The sequence below is a fragment of the Manis javanica genome, chromosome X (assembly GCF_040802235.1).
Source record: "Manis javanica isolate MJ-LG chromosome X, MJ_LKY, whole genome shotgun sequence".
NCBI lineage: Eukaryota > Metazoa > Chordata > Mammalia > Pholidota > Manidae > Manis > Manis javanica.
In genome coordinates, this window is record NC_133174.1 from 124,973,467 (window position 1) to 124,998,484 (window position 25,018).

The 25,018-nt window shown below is 40.0% G+C and overlaps 1 protein-coding gene and 1 pseudogene across 1 annotated transcript in view; one reads left to right on the top strand and one right to left on the bottom strand.

Annotated features, from left to right (window-relative positions):
• The first annotated feature begins 2,486 nt into the window (after positions 1 to 2,486).
• LOC108402594 (P2R1A-PPP2R2A-interacting phosphatase regulator 1-like) overlaps positions 2,487 to 25,018 on the top strand; it is a 38,776-nt gene continuing 16,244 nt past the window's right edge. The window contains exons 1-3 of the mRNA XM_073228208.1: positions 2,487 to 2,677; positions 2,853 to 3,041; positions 7,846 to 7,921. Coding sequence (XP_073084309.1) covers positions 2,926 to 3,041; positions 7,846 to 7,921 — 192 coding nt within the window. The 5' untranslated portion in view covers positions 2,487 to 2,677; positions 2,853 to 2,925. The remainder of the gene's footprint in view (positions 2,678 to 2,852; positions 3,042 to 7,845; positions 7,922 to 25,018) is intronic.
• Positions 22,071 to 23,131, bottom strand: LOC140847508 (annexin A2-like; annotated as a pseudogene).

A 25,018-nucleotide genomic window follows, 5' to 3' on the forward strand; every position in this document is an offset into this window, starting at 1 on the left:
GTGTTAGGCACTATTCTAAGAGCTTTAGAAATAGTAACTCAGTTCTCCCCCACTTGAATGACCCTGGGAAGAAGATGGTCATTTCATTATGTTAATTATACATACCTAGAAAGTACAGGAAATTTAACAATTATCAAGTTCGTTTCAAGATTTAGCAAAAGTAGTTTTACCTGCCTCTTCAATTCAGTTGTCCCATGTTAAATTTGCCAAGCCCAATAGTCGTTTTATTCCTGTTTTTGTTTTCTGCTGTGATACGAGTTTTTAAAGCACTTTTGGATAGTTTCCTTTAAATTGTCTATACTCTGTCAGCTGGATTAGAAACTCAAGCTCTGTGTTTGATCAATTTATGTTATCTTTATATCTCAAGGTGTCAGCAACCCACACCCCCTATCTGCTCAGATAATTATAGCACATTCTATTTTCCCAATAGCTACTAAACAATTTGTTGACCATTTGGCATAATCCCTAACTCTGATAAATCAAACAATTTAGTAGAATCCCTAACTTTCAGGATTTTAACAACTAGAAGAAACACAAGGATGTCTGAGAAAACAGATGCTACCTTGGCCATCATTGCCAGGTTTTATTCATATTATTCTTGCCTCCTTTCTTTTACCCTTCATGTAAATCTTTTGGGGTGTTTGTGGTTTGTGAACTTGTATTTGACTTGTCTTTTGGTAACTAAAGGTTTAGCATGTTGCTTAAAAGTTGCCATGACAACTGGTAAAACAAAGGTCTGATTATGATGTGTTCGTGGAACACCTTTTATAGGTGAGAGGCCTGGGCAGAGGGCGGTAGACTGGGACTTACAAAAAGGAGGAGCCTAATTGTCAAACTCTAAGCAAACCAGTGATCAGAGAGCATGGTTTAATGAGTATGGAACAGCAAGAGCTGATCATGAAACACAGCTACGTTGATGTAATAATCTGCTGGTGGATAGAAATGGGAAGCAGGAAAAATAATTTCTTTAAATGTGCTTGCCACTATAGTATACAGAATTCTTTCTTTAAGCCTGCCTTTATCCATAAAATAATTTAGTAAGTATTTATCAAGTGCTTATGACTACAGAAATAGTGTCCAGAGTAATATCTGGAGGCACCCTGTCTTTTGACTTAAATAGAGGAGCAGTGGCATCTTGGCTTTGCCAGTTAGTACTTGTCATTTGAGTAAGCTCTCTGGGCTCTGGTTTACTCCTTTGAAAAATGGGTGTGGTGATGATGCCTATTTCACAGAGTTATTGTAAGCCTTAAATGTGATCACATATTTAAAGTGTGTAGTACAGTACCTGGCACGCAGTGCCCCCAAAATGGTAGTTATTGTTAACCTGTCTTATATCAGGAATGGAGACTCCAAATTGTCTTCACGTTTGGGATTTAGGTAACTTAATTCTGCGTAATATAAGTAAGCTTTTCTTATTCTATTTTTAGAATGAATAATGATTATGATCTTTCATGCCATAACTTGTCATGAACCATTTCAAGATAATCCCATTATTTTAAGTTCACCACTGATTACCTGAGTAGGGTTAATGATTGCATGAATTCAGATATGTCAAAGTATTTTTTCAACTGTAAAATGATGCACCATTATATGACTATTTTAATTAATAACTCATTTCAGTAGTTTCACTTGCCTTCTCTGCCAGTTCAGTTCCTATATGGTTCCTAAAATGTGGGATTTTACAAAATTTAATAACGTGGAGTTCAGGTTTCAGAACTCACTGTGGCTCATTAACTGGTGGTAAAAAATTCTAAAAGATCAGTTCTTAAAATATTTTGAGCCATGATAGTATTGTTCAATGGAAACACTGATTTGGATGGATAGTAAATTCTGAGATATTTGTTTTAAGAAAACAAGCCTTACTGCTTTAACTCAAGTCTTTTTCTTAGATGAATAGCTTTGAAGGGCTAGATTTTATTTAGTGTAAAAAATACATAGTACAATTATAGAAAAAATAAAATGCAACCACATGGAAAACAATTATTTGCCTGCATGCAACTGATTGAGTTGGGTTAGCGCTTTACCAAAACCCTTTGGGAGCAGGTAGCCTCTAAGTACTTAGGAATGGTTTGGGGTTTCTTAACCAGGCTTTAGCGTTTTAAAATTACAAAGGTGTAGTCTGTCTGTTGTACCAGGATGGAAGCATTCCTCATGTGTGTGGTAACAAGCTTGTTGTCTCAGTCATAACGCTGACCAAACGGGCTAAGCAAAACAGAAAATTCAGTATTAGACATAGGGCAGAAAGGATGGCGCCCCCATCCACCATATACTTCTGCCCACCATTTCTTTCCAAATAATAGTTAACAAAAACCATTTTTGGGTTAACAGACAACAGAGACATCTTTAGTGAATCTGCATTCCGAAGAGAGAAGGGAGGACCCAGTTGGGTGGGGGTCGGGGGGTTTCTTTGCGCGTGCGCCCCTAGCAAAGCGTGCGAAGGCTTGCGCAACAATCACTGTGTACATAATAAGCCTGAGTTGGCAAGCTGGACACGGGGCGCATGCTCAGAGGGGAGGTGTTCTGATTCCTGAAGGAGGCAGGTTGTAGTTTCTATTTTATCAGGGAAGGCTTACCAGCGGTTGCTTTGGCTAAGAGAGAAAAAGGAGAAGGATTCGCGGAGGTGACCAAGATAAATTTCCCACTTTCAATATAGGCTTGGAGGTGGAGAATCTCAGAGGTGGGATCCCCGAATTTGTGGAGTAGGAGGTTCGGGGCCAGCCCAGTCCCACTTTGTGTCCTCTGATGTTAGGGATGGTAGGGCTGCCAAGGAGAGCACTCCACTCATCTAAAAGCTTCCTCCTCTTTTCTCTTTTTCCCCTTTTCCTCTCTCCCTACATCATCTCGTCACCAAGTCGAGTTGAATTTATGTGAACTGGAGTCAGAAACCTCGGGAACTTCGAACTAAGCAGTGGCTTCTTCCCCGACATGGACCTGGCACAGGAGAAAATGGAATTAGACTTGGAGCTGCTGCCGAATTCCACCACCACAGACGGCAATATCCTGAGAAGATCCAACAGCGTCCTCTTGATCAATGAGCTTGGGTGAGCAGGACTGAGAAACTGGAGGAGGCAAGCAGGGGTGGGGTGGGCGGCAAGAGCTGGAGAAAGTGACTTCCGACAGCGTTCCCATCCCTTTACTCATCAAGGTTCTGCAGGTATTCATTCTCCCGTGTTCCTGGAGCCCAGAGATCACACCCTCAGCCTGGCGGGGGCGGGGGGGCGGGGGGGGGGCGCTGGCTGCTGGAGGGAACCTGAACGTCCTCTACTGACGGTCCACCAGAACCTTAAAGCAGCTACCAATTGGTGTGGAGCACAACTTTTTCTAACTTCACCCCAACTCTTACCCATTCCTTTGAAGAAACCAAGCACTCTCACCCTTGCCTCCAAACCTTTTGTGATGACTGTAATTTTTGTCATTCTCTCTGCTTTGTCACCTCTGACCTTCACCTCCAGCAAATGGAAACTGTCAAGTAAATAAGCTTGGGCCTGTTTTACACCTGGTTTTTATTTTAACAAAAAGTTTAGGTACCACAGAAATGTGATCTAAATTTTGCATCATCAATGGCCAGTATTGCCCTAACTTGTTCCTTGGGGGTTTTGCAAAAAATCCTACGCATTTTATGTGTAAAGCACAGATACACGTATTCAAGTTTCATGGGAATTTTCAGGAGAGAGCTATTAGCAGGGAAGAATGACTAAGAAAAGCTCCTTAGAGGGCTGATAATGACAAAGATAAGATTTAGAAACACTGATGGTCAACAGTACTTCCTGAACATATCCAAAGGTCTGGCATGACTGTTGCTTATTATTTCTTAGAATTTTAAAGTGAGATCTTGCATCTCACATTCCAGTATCATAAAGTTTTATCAGTATTGTAAAAATGTCTGAGAAATGCATTCACTACAAATGTTATAAACTTTTTTCCTCCTGTTTTTCTGGCTTCATACTAATTGATAGTGGTAAATCACACTGTTAGAAGTGAACTCAGAGACCAGATCTACCCCCTTTGTTTAACATATGAGGAAAGTGAGCCTTATAAATCTCCAAAATGACATAGTAGCAGAGCCAGTACAAGGAACCTGTGTCTCCTGACTCCTAAGGCAGTGCTTTGTCCACCAAGAGTCGACATCAGCTAAGCTGATTAACTCTAAAGAAATGCAGCTTTCTGGTCATTTGCAGTAAGGGAGAATATATTGTCAACAAATGAAAAGCAAACTAAGATTGACCAAAAAATAATACATTACCTGTTTTAATTAAAAGGCAGATAGAAAAATAAAAGTAGGGGTTTTGCATGTTGTGCTGAGAACAAAAACGTTTCAGGATTTTAGTCTAACCCTGTTGTGTGAATACATGAATTGTTATGGACCCACTCTGCTAGTAGAAGAATACCCTTGGGGAGAATGTTGGTTTTGTTGGAAGCCTTCATGAAATGAAAAAACAAGTTGCAAATGATGGGGGGTATATACTTGAAGGAACACCATGGATCCTGTTTAATACATTAAGTGTTGGGGAGGGCCGGGCAGGCAGGCCCCGTTCCCCAATCCCCAAAGTCTTGAAAGCAAAGAGAGTGATCACCGTGATCCCTCCACACTTTGCTTGGTTCTGCAAAGGATTTGAAATTTTTATGTGTCCAGTTCCATAGCTTAAGGTCCTGAGGCATGAAGTGAAACTGGTACAGAACAGGGAGGGTCAATTTTATACTTATCTAGTAGGAGTTAAAGATAAAGAAACCACAAAGCAGACCAAGTCCAGGCACTCTTGTTAATCAAAAAGATGTAACACAGGAATGATGTATGACATGCCTGGAACACGGAACTTGTCCATATGATTCCCTGAGAGCATATTTGTGCTGTTGTGGCAAATTTAGGATATAGCCAGAGAAGTTACACTGAAGCAAGAAAAGTTTAGAGTAGAATTATCCTGACCCTTATTTAAGTTCATATTCTCCTCAGTTCTTCTCAGCTGCATATGCACACTGCTCACTTTCCCTTTATTGGGCCTCTACTACTTGTTGCAGTGCCTCTTTCACAGCTCACTAAATATTGTTGCATTTTCAAGTAATTTTCCAATTTTGCTTGATGCTTCTTGCATATAAAGACTCTCAATCTCTTTTGCACCAGCATTTGCAGGGTTTGTTCCTTAAATGTTAACTCTTTAATACAACTATTACTGTTTTTAAGAAGTCCCTGCACTATTTTGTATACATCTTGAATTAATAAAAATACCAATGTTAAAAGTTTTGAACCTCTTAGTTCTTTTTACTCGTTAGCCTTCTAAGTTGGCTGACTTTACTACCGGTGTCAATAACTTTATATACCCAACTACTGCCCTGGAGCCAAATCCAGCCCACCACTTGGTTTTGTAAATTGTTTTATTGGAACATGGTAACCCCGTTTGTTTACTTATTGGAACATGGCCTCTTTCCCACTACAATGGCAAAGTAATTGCAGCAGAGATTGTAAGGCCGACAAAGCCCAAAATATTTACTATCTGGCCCTTTGCAGAAAAAGCTTGCCAATCATCTGGTTTATTGAACTCTTACGATCCTGGGAGAATAGTGGCCATGAAGAATGATTGCTTTGGGAATATCACTGACATAAACTGTAGTTTAAACAGAACAGCTTACTGATCATTTGATGTGGAGCATTGAACATCTATCTAGTTGTATTATCTTCACTTTTTTCCAAGTTGTAAGTAGCATTTAACTCAGTTGTAGATACCACCTAGGATTTTATGAATTAATGTTGAGTGACTCATACCAATTGAAGTTTATGCTGCCTCAATGGTTTCTTTCAGTTATGGTCTTATTAAATAAAATTGACAGGATATATTTCTGTTCTCGTATGGGGAAAATGACTGGGAAAAGAAGTAGAAATTAAACCCATACATACATCCTCATAAAATATTGAGTTACTACCTGTTACATACAAATTACCATGCTACAAAGATGTATCTCAAGGCTCAGCTTTTAATAAGACTTGAATGTATGGTAGAGTAAGATCTACTCTATTGAAAAGACTTAAATGTATGGTAGAGTAAGATCTGTGCTCACGGAGAGAAAGAAAGTCCTAGGGAAATTCTAAGGGAGTGAGAAATGACAGGGGGATTGGCGAGGGATAAGGTAAAAGTTCTTGGAGTGTTGGCATTTGAGATGGGTGCTAATGGATTGATAGGATGCAGCCTGGAAGATGGGATTAAAGAGCTGGAACAGCATTCCAAGTGTACAGAGCAGGCTCGGAGGCAGAAAAGCATAGGTGTATCCTGGAGAGTTAGTCAGCTTTGGATCACTGGCTCCCAAGCGTGGATCTCCTGACCAGTGCTGATTACAAGTGGCATTTCACTAGTCCATGGACTTTGAAAAAGTTCGGTGCAGCATACGTAAATATATTGTTATGAAGTTGCCAGTCATCCTTTCCTGGGCAAGATTGTACTTTATTCTGAGATTGTTAGACCTAATTTTTTCAAATACCAAAATGACCTTTTATAAATGAAATGATGGTGTTGGGAGGTGGTGATATATATATATATTTTTGGTATCATTAATCTACAATTACATGGGCAACATTATGTTTACTAGACTCCCCCCAATTTTTTTTTAATGACCTTACTTGGCAAAAGAAAATGGCAGCAAATGTATGATTGTTCCAAGATTTTGTTCTGAAATTGTTTACTATCCCATAAAATCCAAAAGTATAGAGCTTAACGGGGGAGGGCTTTGAATGTCAGAGAGAAGAATGGAACTGAATTCTGCAGAGTATGAAGAGAGTTACTGAAATTGTGAGCAGGAGAGCAAGCTGTTTTTTAGGAAGGTGATCTGCCTGTCAAACATTGCAATAGGGAGAGAACAGAGGGGAGGTGACCAACTAAACTATTGCAGAGTCTGTGGAAAAGCAAAAAGGCTTTCAATTGGTTTTGTGGCTAGAAGCCCGAAAAGAATAAGGTGAATATAAGAGAGATCACAGAGGTGAAATCTAAAAGACCTGGCACCTGACTGGATATAGGTGGCCAGAAAGAAAATGTTAAAGATGACTTCTTACTGTCATTGGGAAAGCCTGGATGAAACGTCCATGGGAACCCTCTGTATTCTGTTTGCAACTTGTGAGTCTTAAATGACATAAAGAGGAAAAGACGACTTCTTTAGGGTCCCAAGCTCAAACAGGGCTGGGGACAGCTGGGTGGGCACTGTCAAAGCTGAGGAGACAGCCCCATCTTCAGGGGACAGTGGCTGCTCAGCTTTAGTTTGTTGTTGCCATGTGGGAATGTGGCCCAGTTGTAGCACCATCTTGCAAATGTTCAATAGAAGCCGGGCGTCTGGAATCTGGATTCTTTATGTGAAATCTGTCAGTGTTTCAAGTGTGTGCGACTAATTCAAAAACGTCTTTAACACCAAGTAGGCCAAACAAAACATATCTATGGAAATGTCAGTTCTGTCGACCCCTGTTACTGATTATCCCTGTTGGCATGTGAAAATTTTGAAGCTGAGATGGAATTGTTAGTAACACATTGTAGCTCCAATCATAAATTTAAATCAATTACAGGTTTACACAAAACGATGTATTTCCGAGGCCACAATAATTTACACTTACTCTTGGTAGCATGATTAGCAGTAAAGTGTTATGCTTGAGAATTCCTTACCTTACATGGACACTTGTGTAGGCTCAGCCAACTAAGGCTTTGTTTAATGTGTGTGTGCATGTGTGTGTTTTTTAATTTCTACATCTGCATGGCTGTCTCCATGAAGAAGCCATTTACATTAATAGCACTACTGTTTAAGTATTTGAAATCTTATTTCTTTTAAAAAATTTTGTAGCAAGTTTTAAATGACACATTTTCTTTTTCTTCTTAGTAATAATTCACAGGTGTTCCAAGCTGACAAATTAAGAACTAGAACAAACAGTACAGCTACAACAGGACACTGTCTGGTAAGAAAATGCTTATAGCAGCCTCACTGGCCAAGACTTGTGCTACTGGTCTTAATCCCTGGTCCTCAAACTTGAGTGTGTACCTGGAAGACTTGTTAAAACAGACTACTGGCCCTTAACCCCAGAGTTTCTGATTCAGGAGGTCTGGGGCAGGGCCTGAGAATTTGAATTTCTAACAAGTTCTTGCTTTGAGAAACAGTATTGAGGGAGAAACAAACACATTGATTACAATTGTGATTGCGGCAGCTGCAGCAGAATTAACTTTTAAATCCCATATGTATATAACATCGAGATTTGTTTTTATGTATAAGACCATCTGGATTCATTTTTTTTTTAAGAGGGCATCTCTCATATTTATTGATCAAATGGTTGTTAACAACGATAAAATTCTGTATAGGGGGGTCAATGCTCAATGCACAATCATTAATCCATCTCAAGCCTAATTCTTGTCAGTCTCCAATCTTCTGAAGCATAACGAACAAGTTCTTACATGGTGAACGAATTCTTACATAGTGAGTAAATTCTTACATGGTGAACAGTACAAGGGCAGTCATCACAGAAACTTTCGGTTTTGGTCACACATCATGAACTATAAACAATCAGGTCAAATATGAATATTCATTTGATTTTTATACTTGATTTATATGTGAATCCCACATTTCTCCCTTTATTATTATTATTATTATTATTTTTAAATAGATGGTAGGTAGATGCGAGATAAAGGTAGAAAACATAGGTTAGTGTTGTAAGAGAGCAATTGTAGATGATCAGGTGTGTGCCTGTAGACTATGTGCTAATCCGAGCTAGACAAGGGCAATAAAACATCCACGGATGCAGAAGCTTTCTCTCAAAACAGGGTGGGGTGAGGTTCTAAGCTTCACCACTATTGTTCCCCGATTTCTCACCTGATGGCTCCCCTGCGACTGTGCCTGTCTTAGGTTGTTCCTCCCTTGAGGAATCTTACCCATCTCTGGCTAACCAGTCATCTTCTGGGGCCATACAGGGAAATGTAAAGTTGGTAAGTGAGAGAGAAGCCATATTGTTTGAAAAGGTTAGCTTTTTACTTCTTTGCAGATTTATACCCTGTGGCTTCTATGCCCAGCACTTGTCTCGAGCTTTACCACCTGGAGGAATTATGGTACTCGGTAAATTTGATATGAGGCACGAATTCTATTTAAGGGTTGTAATTAGGAAGGAAGAAGAAAAGCTGTAGAGGTAGCATATGGAAGAAAACATGGGAGGATTGATTATTTCCTTGACATATCTTCTTGTAGAGTACCTTAAGCATGTATAGGTTTTAAACTACTAACTAACTTGCACACACATATTAACATAATAGGAATACGGTAACATAAACAAAGCAAATCTGTAATTACCATCCATCTCCAGTGAAGCCAAGAAAACCATTTAGGCACCCTAGGCATTTGTGAAAATTTGTCTATGATATGATGGATATTGTCCGAATGTACTTGAACAGTCTGAGAGAAATCAGACAAATTAAAGCAACCCATTTCTGGGATCTGTTCACATCCCATATGTTCTTTTAACCGTAGATAGTCTATAGTCATAAGATTTTGGAGCGCTACAACGTGCACCCCTCCCAACTCCTGGTTGAGTTCCAACAGTACAGATCCGGTCAAATTCGTTGGCTCACTGTATGAACATGCCAGCCTAGACATCTCCCTCCTCATTCCAATGGCAAGTCCAGGAAACGGTGGGGTGGACGCAGCCACAACCGCAGCATCGCCCGGATCCATGTGGAGGCTTTTTGATGATCATCCCCCGGCACAAGTCCTCCAGAGAGTGCTGAAGCCGGAAGCTCCTCCTCATATTGTATCTTAGTTCATTTTCTGGGTAGCCAAACTAGGCCTTGATATTCTGCATAGAAACAAACAGACCCTTTGCCCACACTTTGACATGCCGTCTATACCACTGTGTAGAACTCATTGGAGGTCAGCACACAGGAACTGCCTTTTTTTTTTTTTATTAAGAGAAAGGAATATTATCAGAAAAGAGTACCTCCATAGCTGATCATCTGACACCCTTTAAGTGATCAACATTAAGGATATTTAAAGCATGTGTTAATCTTTGATTTACCAATAGTTTTATCCTATCAAGGAGTAATCCCCCTTTTCTTTCTTTCTTTCTATTTTTTTTTAATCTTTAATCTACAGTTACATGAAGAGTACTATGTTTACTATGCTCTCCCCTATATCAGGTCCCCCCTAAAAACCACATTACGGTTACTGTCCATCAGCATAGCAAAATGTTGTAGAATCACTACTTGTCCACTCTGTGTTGTATAGCCCTCCCTCCCCTTTCTCCCTCCCCCCCATGCATGCTAATCTTAATATCCCCCTTCTTCTTCTCCCCCTTATCCCTCCCTGCCTACCCATCCTCCCCAGTTCCTTTCCCTTTGGTACCTGTTAGTCCATTTTTGGGTTCTGTAATTCCGCTGCTGTTTTATTCCTTCAGTTTTTCCTTTGTTCCTATACTCCTCCGATGAGTGAAATCATTTGGTATTTCTCTTTCACCGCTTGGCTTATTTCACTGAGCATAATACTCTCCACCTCCATCCATGTTGCTGCAAATGGTAGGATTTTTCCGCTTCTTATGGCTGAGTAGTGTTCCATTGTGTATATGTACCACTTCTTCTTTATCCATTCATCTACCGATGGACATTTAGGTTGCTTCCAATTCTTGGCTATTGTAAATACTGCTGCGATAAACATAGGGGTGCAGCTGTCTTTCTCAAACTTGATTGCTGTGTTCTTAGGGTAAATTCCTAGGAGTGGAATTCCTGGGTCAAATGGTAGGTCTGTTTTGAGCATTTTGATGAACCTCCATACTGCTTTCCACAATGGTTGAACTAATTTACATTCCCACCAGCAGTGTAGGAGGGTTCCCCTTTCTCCACAGCCTCGCCAACATTTGTTGTTGTTTGTCTTTTGGATGGCAGCTATCCTTACTGGTGTGAGGTGATACCTCATTGTAGTTTTAATTTGCATTTCTCTGATAATTAGCGATGTGGAGCATCTTTTCATGTGTCTGTTGGCCATCTGTATTTCTCTTTTGGAGAACTGTCTGTTCAGTTCCTCTGCCCATTTTTTAATTGGGTTATTTGTTTTTTGTTTGTTGAGGCATGTGAGCTCTTTATATATTTTGGATGTCAAGCCTTTATCGGATCTGAGGCATTTATGAAAATATTCTCCCATACTGCAGGGTTCCTTTTTGTTCTATTGATGGTGTCCTTCGCTGTACAGAAGCTTTTCAGCTTAATGTAGTCCCACTTGCTCATTTTTGCTGTTGTTTTCCTTGCCCGGGGAGATATGTTCAAGAAGTGGTCACTCATGTTTATGTCTAAGAGGTTTTTGCCTATGTTTTTTTCCAAGAGTTTAATGGTTTCATGACTTACATTCAGGTCTTTGATCCATTTTGAGTTTACCTTTGTATATGGGGTGAGACAATGGTCCAGTTTCATTCTCCTACATGTAGCTGTCCAGTTTTGCCAGCACCATCTGTTGAAGAGACTGTCATTTTGCCATTGTATGTCCATGGCTCCTTTATCAAATATTAATTGACCATATATGTTTGGGTTAATTTCTGGAGTATCTAATCTGTTCCACTGATCTGTGGCTCTGTTCTTGTGCCAGTACCAGACTGTCTTGATTACTATGGCTTTGTAGTAGAGCTTGAAGTTGGGGAGTGAGATCCCCCCTACTTTATTCTTCTTTTTCAGGATTGCTTTGGCTATTCAGGATCTTTGGTGTTTCCATATGAATTTTTGAATTATTTGTTCCAATTCATTGAAGAATGTTGCTGGTAATTTGAGAGGGATTGCATCAAATCTGTATATTGCTTTGGGCAGGATGGCCATTTTGACGATATTAATTCTTCCTAGCCATGAGCATGGGATGAGTTTCCATTTATTAGTGTCCCCTTTAATTTCTCTTAAGAGTGACTTGTAGTTTTCAGAGTATAAGTCTTTCACTTCTTTGGTTAGGTTTATTCCTAGGTATTTTATTCTTTTTGATGCAATGTTGAATGGAATTGTTTTCCTGATTTCTCTTTCTATTGGTTCATTGTTAGTGTATAGGAAAGCTACAGATTTCTGTGTATTAATTTTGTATCCTGCAACTTTGCTGTATTCCGATATCAGTTCTAGTAGTTTTGGAGTGGAGTCTTTAGGGTTTTTTATGTACAGTATCATATCATGTGCAAATAGTGACAGTTTAACTTCTTCTTTACCAATCTGGATTCCTTGTATTTCTTTGTTTTGTCTGATTGCCATGGCTAGGACCTCCAGTACTATGTTAAATAACAGTGGGGAGAGTGGACATCCCTGTCTGGTTCCCGATCTCAGAGGAAATGCTTTCAGCTTCTCGCTGTTCAGTATAATGCTGGCTGTGGGTTTATCATATATGGCCTTTATTATGTTGAGGTACTTGCCCTCTATTCCCATTTTGCTGAGAGTTTTTATCACGAATGGATGTTGAATTTTGTCAAATGCTTTTTTAGCATCTATGGAGATAATCATGTGGTTTTTGTCTTTCTTTTTGTTGATGTGGTGGATGATGTTGATGGATTTTCGAATGTTGTACCATCCTTGCATCCCTGGGATGAATCCCACTTGGTCATGGTGTATGATCCTTTTGATATACTGTTGAATTCTGTTTGCTAACATTTTATTGAGTATTTTTGCATCTACATTCATCAGGGATATTGGTCTGTAATTTTCTTTTTTGGTGGGGTCTTTGCCTGGTATTAGGGTGATGTTGGCTTCATAGAATGAGTTTGGGAGTATTCCCTCTTCTTCTATTTTTTGGAACACTTTAAGGAGAATGGGTATTATGTCTTCTCGGTGTGTTTGATAAAATTCCGAGGTAAATCCGTCCGGCCCCGGGGTTTTGTTCTTGGGTAGTTTTTTGATTACCATTTCAATTTCTTTGCTCGTAATTGGTTTGTTTAACTTTTGTGTTTCTTCCTTGGTCAGTCTTGGGAGGTTGTATTTTTCTAGGAAGTTGTCCATTTCTTCTAGGTTTTCCAGCTTGTTGGCATATAGGTCCTCATAGTAGTCTCCAATAATTCTTTGCATTTCTGTGGAGTCTGTCGTGACCTTTCCATTCTCATTTCTGATTATGTTGATTTGTGTTGATTCTCTTTTGCTCTTAATAAGTTTGGCTAGAGGCCTATCTATTTTGTTTATGTTCTCAAAGAACCAGCTCTTGGTTTCATTGATTTTTGCTATTATTTTATTCTTCTCAATTTTGTTTATTTCTTCTCTGATCTTTATTATGTCCCTCCTTCTGCTGACTTTAGGCCTCATTTGTTCTTCCTTTTCCAGTTTCGATAATTGTGATGTTAGACTATTCATTTGGGATTGTTCTTCCTTCTTCAGGTGTGCCTGGATTGCTATATACTTTCCTCTTAAGACTGCTTTCACTGCATCCCACAGAAGTTGGGGCTTTGTGTTGTTGTTGTCATTTGTTTCTATATATTCCTTGATCTCTATTTTGATTTGTTCATTGATCCATTGATTATTTAGAAGCATGTTGTTAAGCCTCCATGTTTGTGAGCCTTTTTGTTTTCTTTGTAGAATTTATTTCTACTTTTATACCTTTGTGGTCTGAAAAATTGGTTGGTATAATTTCAATATTTTGGAATTTACTGAGGCTCTTTTTGTGAGCTAGTATGTGGCCTATTCTGGACAATGTTCCATGTGCAGTTGAGAAGAATGTATATCCTGTTGCTTTTGGATGTAGAGTTCTATAGATGTCTGTTAGGTCCATCTGTTCTAGTGTGTTGTTCAATGCCTGTGTGTCCTTACTTATTTTCTGCCCGGTGGATCTATCCTTTGGGGTGAGTGGTGTGTTGAAGTCTCCTAAAATGAATGTATTGCAGTCTATTTCCCTCTTTAGTTCTGTTAGTATTTGTTTCACAAATGCTGGTGCTCCTGTGTTGGGTGCATATATATTTAGAATGGTTATATCCTCTTGTTGGACTGAGCCCTTTATCATTATGTAGTGTCCTTCTTTATCTCTTGTTACTTTCTTTGTTTTGAAGTCTATTTTGTCTGATATTAGTACTGCAACCCCTGCTTTCTTCTCACTGTTGTTTGCCTGAAATATGTTTTTCCATCCCTTTACTTTTAGTCTGTGCTTGTCTTTGAGTTTGAGGTGAGTTTCTTGTAAGCAGCATATAGATGGGTCTTGCTTTTTTATCCATTCTATTACTCAGTGTCTTTTGATTGGTGCATTAAGTCCATTTACATTTAGGATGACTATTGAGAGATATGTACTTATTGCCATTGCAGGCTTTAGGTTCGTGATTACCAAAGGTTCAAGGTTAGCTTCTTTAGTATCTTACTGCCTAACTTAGCTCGCTTATTGAGCTGTTATATACACTGTCTGGAGATTCTTTTCTTCTCTCCCTTCTTATTCCTCCTCCTCCATTCTTCATATGTTGTGCGTTTTGTTCTGTGCTCTTTTTAGGGGTGCTCCCATCTAGAGCAGTCCCTGTAGGATGCCCTGTAGAGGTGGTTTGTTGGAAGCAAATTCCCTCAGCTTTTGCTTGTCTGGGAATTGTTTAATCCCGCCATCATATTTAAATGATAGTCGTGCTGGATACAGTATTCTTGGTTCAAGGCCCTTCTGTTTCATTGCATTAAGTATATCATGCCATTCTCTTCTGGCCTGTAGGGTTTCTGTCGAGAAGTCTGTTGTTAGCCTGATGGGTTTTCCTTTATAGGTGACCTTTTTCTCTCTAGCTGCCTTTAAAGCTCTTTCCTTGTCCTTGATCCTTGCCATTTTAATTATTATGTGTCTTGGTGTTGTCTTCCTTGGATCCTTTCTATTGGGGGTTCTGTGTATTTCCGTGGTCTGTTCAATTATTTCCTCCCCCAGTTTGGGGACATTTTTAGCAATTATTTCTTCAAAGAGACTTTCTATCCCTTTTTCTCTTTCTTCTCCTTCTGGTACCCCATAATACGAATATTATTCCTTTTGGAATGGTCACATAGTTCTCTTAGTGTTGTTTCATTCCTGGAGATCCTTTTATCTCTCTCTATGTCAGCTTCTATACGTTCCTGTTCTCTGGTTTCTATTCCTTCAATGGCCTCTTGCATCTTATCCATTCTGCTTATAAATCCTTCCAGGGATTGTTTCACTTCTGTGATCTCCTTCCTGACATCTGTCATCTCCCTCCGGACTTCATCCCATTGCTCTTGCATTTTTCTCTGCATCTCATCTCCTTGCTCTTGCATTTTTCTCTGCATCTCTGTCAGCATGTTCATGATTTTTATTTTGAATTCTTTTTGAGGAGGACTGGTTAGGTCTGTCTCCTTCTCAGGTGTTGTCTCTGTGATCTTTGTCTGCCTGTAGTTTTGCCTTTTCATGGTGATAGAGATAGTTTGCAGAGCTGGTAGGAGTGACAGCTGGAGGAGCTTCCCTTCTTGTTGGTTTGTGGCCTTCCTCTCCTGGGAGAATAGCGACCTCTAGTGGCCTATGCTTGGCAGCTGTCCGCAGACAGGACTTCTGCTACCTGCCCGTTTGCTATGGAGTTAATCTCCGCTGTTGCTGTGGGCGTGGTCTGGCTGGGGATGCTCCTCCAAAATGGTGGGGCCCTGTTGGAGGGGGAGTGGCCGGGAGGCTATTTATCTCTGTAAGGGGCCTCTGTGCTCCCTGTTGCCCAGGGGGTTAGAGTGCCCAGAGATCCCCATATTCTGTGCCTCTGGTCTAAGTGTCCTGTCCTGCCCCTTTACGACTTCCAAAAAGCACTCTCCAAACCAAAACAACAACAGCAACAATGGAAGAGGAAAAAAAAAAAGGAAAAAACACGCGATTTTCTTTGTCCTCAGGCGCCGGTCCCAGGCACCCACTCACCGGTCCTGCTGCCCTGCTTCCCTAGCACCGGGGTCCCTGTCCCTTCATGGCTTCCAATAAGCACCCGCCAAAAAAAAAAGGGGGAACGCACGATATTGTTTGTCCTCAGACGCCGGTCCCAGGCACCTGCTCGCCGGCCCTGCTGCCCTGCCTCCCTAGCACTGGGGTCCCTGTCCCCCTAAGGCCTCCAAAAAGCACTAGCCAAAAAGAAAAAAAAAGGGAGAAACACCCGATTTTCTTTGTCCGCCAGGCACCCGCCCACCAGTCTTGCTGCCCTGCCTCCCTGGTATTGGGGTCCCCATCCGTCCAAGGCTTCCAAAAAGCACTCGTCAAAAAAAAGGGAAAAACGCACGATTTTCTTTGTCCTCAGGCACCGGTCCCAGGCACCCGCTCACCGGTCCTGCCGCCCCGCCTCCCTGGCATTGGGATCCCTGTCCCTTTAAGGCTTCCAAAAAGCCCTTGACAAAAAAAAGAGAAAAAAATGGGAAAAACGCGCAATATTCTTTGTCCTCAGGCACTGGCCCCAGGCACCCGCCCACCGGTCCCGCCGCCCTGCCTCCCTAGTATTGGGAAAAATGCGCGATTTTCTTTGTCCCCAGGCGCTGGTCTCAGGCACCCACTCACCAGTCTTGCTGCCTTGTTTCCCTGGTATTGGGGTCCCTGTCCCTTTAAGGCTTCCAAAAAGCACTCGCCAAAAAGAAAAAAAAAGGGAAAAATGCATGATTTTCCCTGTCCCCAGGCGCCGGTCTCAGGCACTGGCTCACCGTTCCTGCCGCCCTGCCTCCCCAGTACTGGGAAAAACGTGCGATTTTCTTTGTCCTCAGGCGCTGGTCTCAGGCACCCGCTCACCGGTCTTGCTGCCCTGTTTCACTGGTATTGGGGTCCCTGTCCCTTTAAGGCTTCCAAAAAGCACTCGCCAAAAAAAAAAAAAAAAAAAAAAAAAAAAACCGCTCCGGTTTCTTTCCACCCACTGGGAGCTGGGGGGAGGTGCGCTCGGGTCCCGCCGGGCCGGCGCTTGTATCTTACCCCCTTCACGAGGTGCTGGGTTCTTGCAGGTGTGGATGTGGTCTGGATGTTGTCCTGTGTCCTCTGGTCTCTATTTTAGGAAGAGTTTTCTTCGTTATATTTTCATAGATCTATGTGGTTTTGGGAGGAGATTTCCACTGCTCTACTCATGCCGCCATCTTGGCTCCGCCTCTGGCTTCATTTTTAAAAGAACATTCTAATTTTGAGAGGAAATTTTGCAGTCTCTCCTAAGAGTAGTTTTCAGGCTTTTAGTTCGGCTTTTATTTTGCATTTATCATGAATTGGAAATAAAGTTTGTTTTTCATGGTGTTATAATACAATCTCTAAATTATAATTCTTATCTACTAATTGTTCTGTAAACATAGGAAATATGCTTATAGATCAGTAAGGCAAGTGAATAATTGATTCACTGTATGAATCTTTTTATTGAGGGTAAAATTCGTATAACATATAGTTAACAATTTTCAAGTATACAATTTAGGGGCATTCAGTGCACTCACAATGTCATTCAACCACCATGTCACTCTTGTTTCAAAAAGTACACATCTTTGTCTTATTCCTGCTGAAAGGCTGTAAGCATTCAGTCTTTCATTATTAGTATGATCCTAACTGTAGGTTTTGGTAAATGCCCTTTATTATTAGAAAAGTTCTTTTCTACTCTTACATACTATTTTTATCATGAAAGGGTGTCAAATTGTTTCAAATGCTTTTTCTGTGTCTATAGAAACAACCATATGGTTTTCTCCTCCTCCATTCTGTTAATATAATGTATTACATTGACTTTCTTATGTTGAACCACCTTTACATTCCTGGGATAAATCTCACTTGGTCCTGGTGTATAATTATTTTAATGTACTATTGGATTCTATTTGCTGTTATTTTGTTGGGGATTTTCCCATCTGTATTCGTAAGGGATATTTGTCTATAGTTTTCTTTTCATGGAATATCTTTGCTGACTTTGGTGTCACAGTAATGTTGATCTCATAGAATGTGTTAGGAAATGTTTTTCCTCTTCTATTTTTAGAAGAGTTTGAGTAGGATTGATGTTGATTCTTACTTAAATTTTGGGTAGAATTCACCAGGGAAGCCATCTGGGCCTAAACTTTACTTTGTTGGGAGGTTTCTAAAACAAATTCTGTGTCTTTACTTGTTTATAGGTCTGTTGAGATTCTCTATTTCCTTTTGAGTCAGTTTGGTAATCTGTGTTTTTTTAGAAGAATTTGCCCATTTCATCTAGATTGTCTGATTTGCTGACATACATTGTTCATAGATTTATTTTACATGATTTTTTTATATGATGGACTCCATAGAACATATCTGAGGAAAATGTTATAGCTTGGAACCCATTTTAAAATTATTGCCTTCCTACTCTTAAAAGTGGACATTTTCCTCTTCATAGAATGATATTCAATATTATTCTTCCACATGCACTAATGTTATATTGGGAAAAAATAGAATTGTTCATTAAATAAATCTCCCCTCTTCCAGCCCCTCACCGTTTACTCATTCATTCAATATTTATTGAGCTCTTGCTTATCTATCAAAGCCCTATCCAGTCTTGTTTTCTACTCAGGAAAGTCAATGCATTTTTGGGAATCTATTATGTATTAAGCCCTGATCTTGTTGCCAGGGATATCTGTCCTAGTCTGAGGGTGTTAGGGAGGAAAGGACATCTTAGCTGAGATCTTACTAATGTGTAAGAGTTATCTAGTTTGGGATATTGGTTGGAGGAGAAGACAATATTCTAGGTAAAAAATAGGATGTCTGAAAGCCTAGAAGTGAAAAGAAATGTGGTGTGTAGAGAACAGAGTATGCAGATAATTTGAAAGAAGTACATTCTAGCTCTAGTGAAAGTAAAGATGAAGTGGTGAGAGATGAAGTTGAAGATGTAGAGTAGTGCAAGATCTGTAGGGCCTTCTAAATCATACTAAAGATTTTGCACTTTATGCTAAAGTCAGTGGGAAGCCACTGAAGGGTTCTAAGTCTGTAATTGATATGATCAGATTTGCATTTTTGAAAGACTACCCTGGCTGCAGAGTGGAAAGTGGATTGGAATAGGGCAGAGGTAGATACAGGAAGATCATATAGGAGGCAACTGCAATAACCCTGGCAAAGAGCTAATAGTAACTTGGACTAATGGGATGGCAGTGAGCATGGAGAAAAGTGGCAGAGTCATGAGATAATTGAAAGGCAGAATCAATTGATGATAGATCTGAGGGACAGTGGAAATGGTAGAGGCAAAGATGACTACTAGGTCTCTGGCTTGGGCAACTGATGGGATGATGGTACCACAGGAAAAGGGAACATTGGAAGAGGAGTAGCTTTAGAAGGGAAGACAAGTTTAATTTTGGACATGTTAAGTTTGAGGTTCTCTGGGAGCTCTACGGAGAGATGTTAGATATACTAGTTTGAAACTCAGGGTTGAGATCTAGGCTAGACACACACATTTAGGAGTCATCAATAGATCATTATTTAAAGCCACGAGAATGAATGATATGAGAGAGTATAAAAGGAGAAGAGAGCATAGGAAAAGGCTTTAAAAACTACCAGCACTCTGCCAAAGAAAACTAAAATGGAATGGTCAGAGAGGTGGGAGGAGACGCAGAAGAACCAAGAAAAGCTGTCAAGTGGTCAAACATGACAAAGACTGAAAGATGTCCTTTGAATTATGGAGGCAATTCATGAATTTCTTATATTAAAAGCAAGTTCAGTGGAGAGAGAGGTGGTGGGGATGAAGCCATTGTATAGATAGAGTTGAAGAATGACTGAGTGATGAGGACCTATGAATAGCACCAATACTAGCTTGGGTATGGGGGCAAATTACCCTTTCTATGCCTTAATTCCCTCATCTGTAAAATGGGAGTGTAGTAGTATCTGCCTCATAGGTCTGTTGAATTGATTACATTAACCAGTGTAACATCTCAAGAAAACTGGAAGGTAAAAAGACTTAGAGTACATAGCACAAAAATGTGAATGTACTTAATACCACTGAATTGGTGTACTTGAACATGGTTAAAATGGTAAATTTTATGGGTATTTTACTGTAATTTAAAGAAAAAATGCTTATAGCATGTAAAAAAAATCACTGTAAAGCACTCAGCACAGCACTGGCACATACTAAATGTTTGGTAAATATTGGATGTTTGTATTAGTAATAGTACATATGTGGAGCAACCATGTACCTGGCGTTTTTTTAAATGCATCATTTTCCTTAGGAATTCTAGGCTCTTAATTTGCAGAAGGTTCCATTTAATATGACACATATTTAAAACAAACCACCTTATGTAAGGCAGAACTGACATCATTTAACCTTATTAGATGATGGGCACTTCAAGGCTGATTGGTTTAGGTTGCTAGAACAGCATTACGCGCATACTTTTATTTTGTTCAAAGTATCACTTTGTTATTATTCTAGGACTTCTGTAGGTGTATACTTGCCTTCAGTATAGATATGCTGAGTTATCTAGGAGAATGACAGGATAATTAGAATGCTTTTAGCAGAGGTAATAAAATCCAATTATAAGCGACTTAAACAATAAGGGATATTTATTACCTCAAATAACAAAAAGCCTTGAGGAAAGGAGGTTCCAGGGTTGGTTAATGCAGTGACTCAGTGATGTCATCAGAGACCCAGGTTCCTTCCATCTTTTAACTCTACCATCCTCAGTGGTCTCACTAACCTCTGTGCCTAATAATGGACGCAGCATTCAGAACCATATGTTTCTCATGGTCTTACATATACAGATGTTGAGGAGGATATGCATCAATCTATTGTTAGTAGTTATCACTGGAGCATCGAATTAGAGGAAGATTTTACTTCATTCATAGCATTTCTATACTATTTGAATGTTTTTCACCAAACAATACAGCTGTTTTCATTTCTACCTGATATATTGCATTACAAAATAGTAGCATCATTCTTGAAAAAACACAAGTATTGCTGAGGGATAATCATGAACCATAAGTTTAAGGGTTTGATTCTACACTGGACTGCCCTTAAAATTGCTGCTGCAGGAACTTAGAGTAACCAAGTCATAGAGACAGAAAGTTGAATGGCGGTTGCCAGAGACTGTGGGGAGTGGGTGATGGGGAGGTGATGTTTAATGAGTATAGAATTTTAGTTTTGCAAGATGAAAAGAACTCTGGAGATTGGTTGCACAGCAGTGAGAATGGACTTCACACTACTAAACTGTACCCTTGAAAATGGGTAAGATGGTAAATTTTGATATATATTTTCCCACAATTAAATTTTTTTTATTTGGTGCTGGTTTTTCTGTATTTCAGTGGAGGTGAAACAGTGTTTTAGAAAAAATTGTGGTGGCAGAGGGCATTGAAGAACTGTGGGTGCTGTTTAACACACAAAGATGCATAGTTCCAAACCTGGTAAAAATCAGCTTTCTCACAATTATTTTCTTAATTAAGCTCAAATATTTTCTTCACCACTCTCAGAATGTCACCCCACCCCACTTCTGATGAGCAGAAACCCAAGGCCCTCTTCTGACCATGGGGACTGTGACTTCCCCCTTAATTACCCCTTTGTTGAATCTCCCTAGAGCTCTGAGGTTGGCAGGCCTGTTCCCCGCTCTTCCAGTAGGAATTCTTTTCCTGGCACCTCTGTTGTGCTGGTGCAGCTGTGTCTTTTCTCCATCTCGGCCCCCTCCTACTCTAAAACAAGCAGGAGAATGTTTCATCTTTCTATCGGTAACAGGCTTTTCTAGAACAATTTGTCCATTTTAATTTTATGGCTACTGATATTTAGCTGATTAGGTTTTGCTTTTCACGTTGGCAACTGCAAACTCTAAATTCAATTTGTGGCCCACCCAGTTGTGAGTGTGTAATACATCCCTGGCCCTGCTTTATGCTCTGTCCTTCTAGCCTACGTTCAATTTGTGTTCAGTATCGTTGTAAACCACCTTAAATCATTTCAGGACATTCATAAGCATAGCATATGACTCTTGTTCAGGATTCTCTATGTGTTTTATCTCTAATAACTATGGTAGGAAATGGGTTAAAAATAGCAACTATACTAAAGTTAAAATTTATTTTTAAAGAACAATGTCTTCACAATATTAGTTTTCTGTGGTCTCTCTTAAATGAAACTTAGGTTGATCTTTCTTATTTGAGTTACGTTACTGGAGGTAATTCTTGGGCATCAGGTCACCCAGTACCCTCTCAATCCTCTCCTCCCTCTGGGATGGGGGGGCAATACTAACATCATCCTCAGGGATGGACACAAGGGGCTGTTAGTCACAGGCCGACTTTTTTCTAAAACTGTTAGCTGGAAGCAGAGGAACACCACTATTGGGGTGCTTGTGCTGACTCAGGCTTCCATCAGCCCCAGTGCACAGGCACAGCAGTGCTTTCTGGTAGTTGCCGGTACTGTCTCCCTGGATGTGGTAGAGCAGGGACTCAGCTGCAGTTTTCCACATGTCCCTTTCACTGCTGGGGACCAGGATTCTAATCAGGACCTTATAATTAGCTCCCTTGCCCTTCATAGTCATATAGTCAGTCAGCAAAAGACAGGGGCTTGTTCTGAATACCCTGGACCAGGTTCTGGAAAGCATTTTCCAGGTCCCCTTTGACCTCCTTCTTGATCGTAACAGCTGTAGCTCTTGTACCTTCAAATGCTTTCTGGAAAGGATGCACACTCTGCTCAGTCATGATGCTGATCCTCTTGGAAACATCAGTTCCTTTCCTCTTCACTCCAGCATCAGGAGCCCGGGTATCTTGGGTCAATCAGTTCATAATCAGTGACAGCGCCATCCTTTGCCCTTCTGCCCTTTGCAAGGGCAACCATCAGCTTGTGGAAGTCAGCAGATGTGTCCAAGACAACGTTCTTTTCAAGATCAGTCTTGTACATTTCCTTGTAGACTGTAGATTTCCTGCAGTGCCTGGTTGGTCCTTGAATCGATGATCTCACTGAGGGAGTCCCCATCAGTCTGCTGCCCCTTCGTGGAGGAGACTTTCAGCTTGGAAGCCTCATACTGAGCAGGTGTGTTCAGTAGGCTCCTAATCACCTTATCCAGGTGGCTGCACAAGGGCTGACCTCAGTGGTGAGGCAGGTTCCTTTTTGGTCTTTCTCTGGTGGGCAAAGGCAGTATCATATCTGTTCATTGCTGTGGTTGATCATATTGGCAATGGTGATCTCATCCATACCCTTGGTCTTGATGGATGTTTCAGTGTTCAAAGCATCCCACTCAGCATCAAAGTTGATGTACACCTTGACTGACCCACATGCGCTTGGGGGTGTAGAGTGGTCACCCTCCAAGCTGAGCTTGCACAGAATTTCATGAACAATAGGCATTTTGATAGAAGCTGGCCCAGGGGCTGAGAACTGCAAGTGTCTCCAAGATGCAAAGCCAGAATGTATTGTTATTTTTTTAAAACTGTAAAATAGTACGTACAGTAGGATCCAGGTCTGGAAAAATAAATACAGAGATATTTACTGTGGTCATCTCTGGATGGTGGGTGATGCTGTTTTTCCCCCATTAATTATGTTTTATACTGATCATTTATTGCTTTATAAAGAGAAGAAAAGAAAGTGAATTTCTGTTGAAAAAAATAAGAGATCAGGATGAATAGGTAAAGCAAAGAGGATTTTTATAGGACATTGAAATTACTTGGTACAATTCTCTAATGATGGATATGGGTCATTATACATTTGTCTAAACCCATAGAATGTATAACAGCAAAAGTGAACTCTAGTGTAAACTATCAACTGTGAGTCATAATGATGTGTCAGTGTAGGTTCACCTATTAAAAGAATTTACCACTTTTGTTTGGCTTTTGATAGTGGGGGAGGCTGTGCTTCTATGAGGATAGGGGAAATCTCCGTACCTTCTACTCAATTTGGCTATGAACCTAAAACTGCTATAATAAATAAAGTATATTAAAAATTAAATAAAAGATCAGATGGGAAAAAGAATGAAGAATGCTTGGCAGCAGGGAACAGATACTGTAGTTGTTTATATATCATTAAACATTGACTTCTAGAAGTATTTGATGATGGTGGTGATAATCGTGGTTGTGATAGAGTCATTTGCCATTTATTGAACACATACTATGTGACAGGCACTATTCAGCATATTATAGCATTAGTTCCATTATCACATTTAGTGTAAATAGATGCTTGAAAGAGAAACTCTGTTATGAGCTCTTTTCATAACACTTCCATATAGCAACAAATCATATGTCCAATGTCTCCCTTTTGGGCAAGTTTTATCACGGAGTTTCCTGACTTCTGTGACAATGGTTAGACAGTAGTCTTATTGATTTGAATTAAGAATTTTCTTGAAATAGCAACCAAAATAGGTAAGTTTTCCACAGTTCAAACTTTTTTGAGTATGGCATTCAAGGCTTTCCAGCATCTTCACCCTCTTGGCTTCAGAATCTTCTATCGTTCCACAGTCACCTGGCTTTCCACTCACACAAGACTAGTAGCCTTTCCTAAATCATGCCAAGCACTTTCACTTTTCTGTTGCTTATGCTGTCAAACGCCTCGGCTTACAAGGCCCAACTCAAATGCCTGTCTCCAAACTCGCAACCCCTGTGCCCATTCACTTAAGCTTTGCTTTTTATTCCCACACAGCTTTGCCTCCATTTAACACCCATTTCCTTGTCTACTATGTAATATTTGCTTTCATGTCTGGTTTGTAATGTCTCTGAAGGTAATAACTATGGCTTATTAGGTTTTAAAAAAATCTTCCCTTCCCCACTGAGCAGAAAAACATTTCCTGACACATAATAAAGGCTCAATAAGTATTAAAATACTGAGGAGTTAGACCTATTTTTTCTGATAGTGAATTATTATGATGAAGTAATTGTCACTAATTTTCAAATATAATTTATATGTAGTGAATTTTCAATTATCCACATACGGATTTTCTATTGTTACTTTTACAAACATGGCTGTCTCCTCTACCTTACAGCAGATGATTAGCAAAAACAAACTGATTTGAACACTTTCTTTTTTTTATTGAAGTATTGTTGATATACAATTTTTACTGCTTTCAAGTATACAACACAGTGGTTCCACAGTTACCCATATTATTAAATCCTAACCCCCACTAGGGCACTTACTGTCAACCTAGGAAAATGTTATAGAATCATTGGCTATATTCTCCATCTTGCACTTACATCCCTGTGACCAACTTATATTATGATTGAGAATCTGTGTCCCTTTATCCCCCTC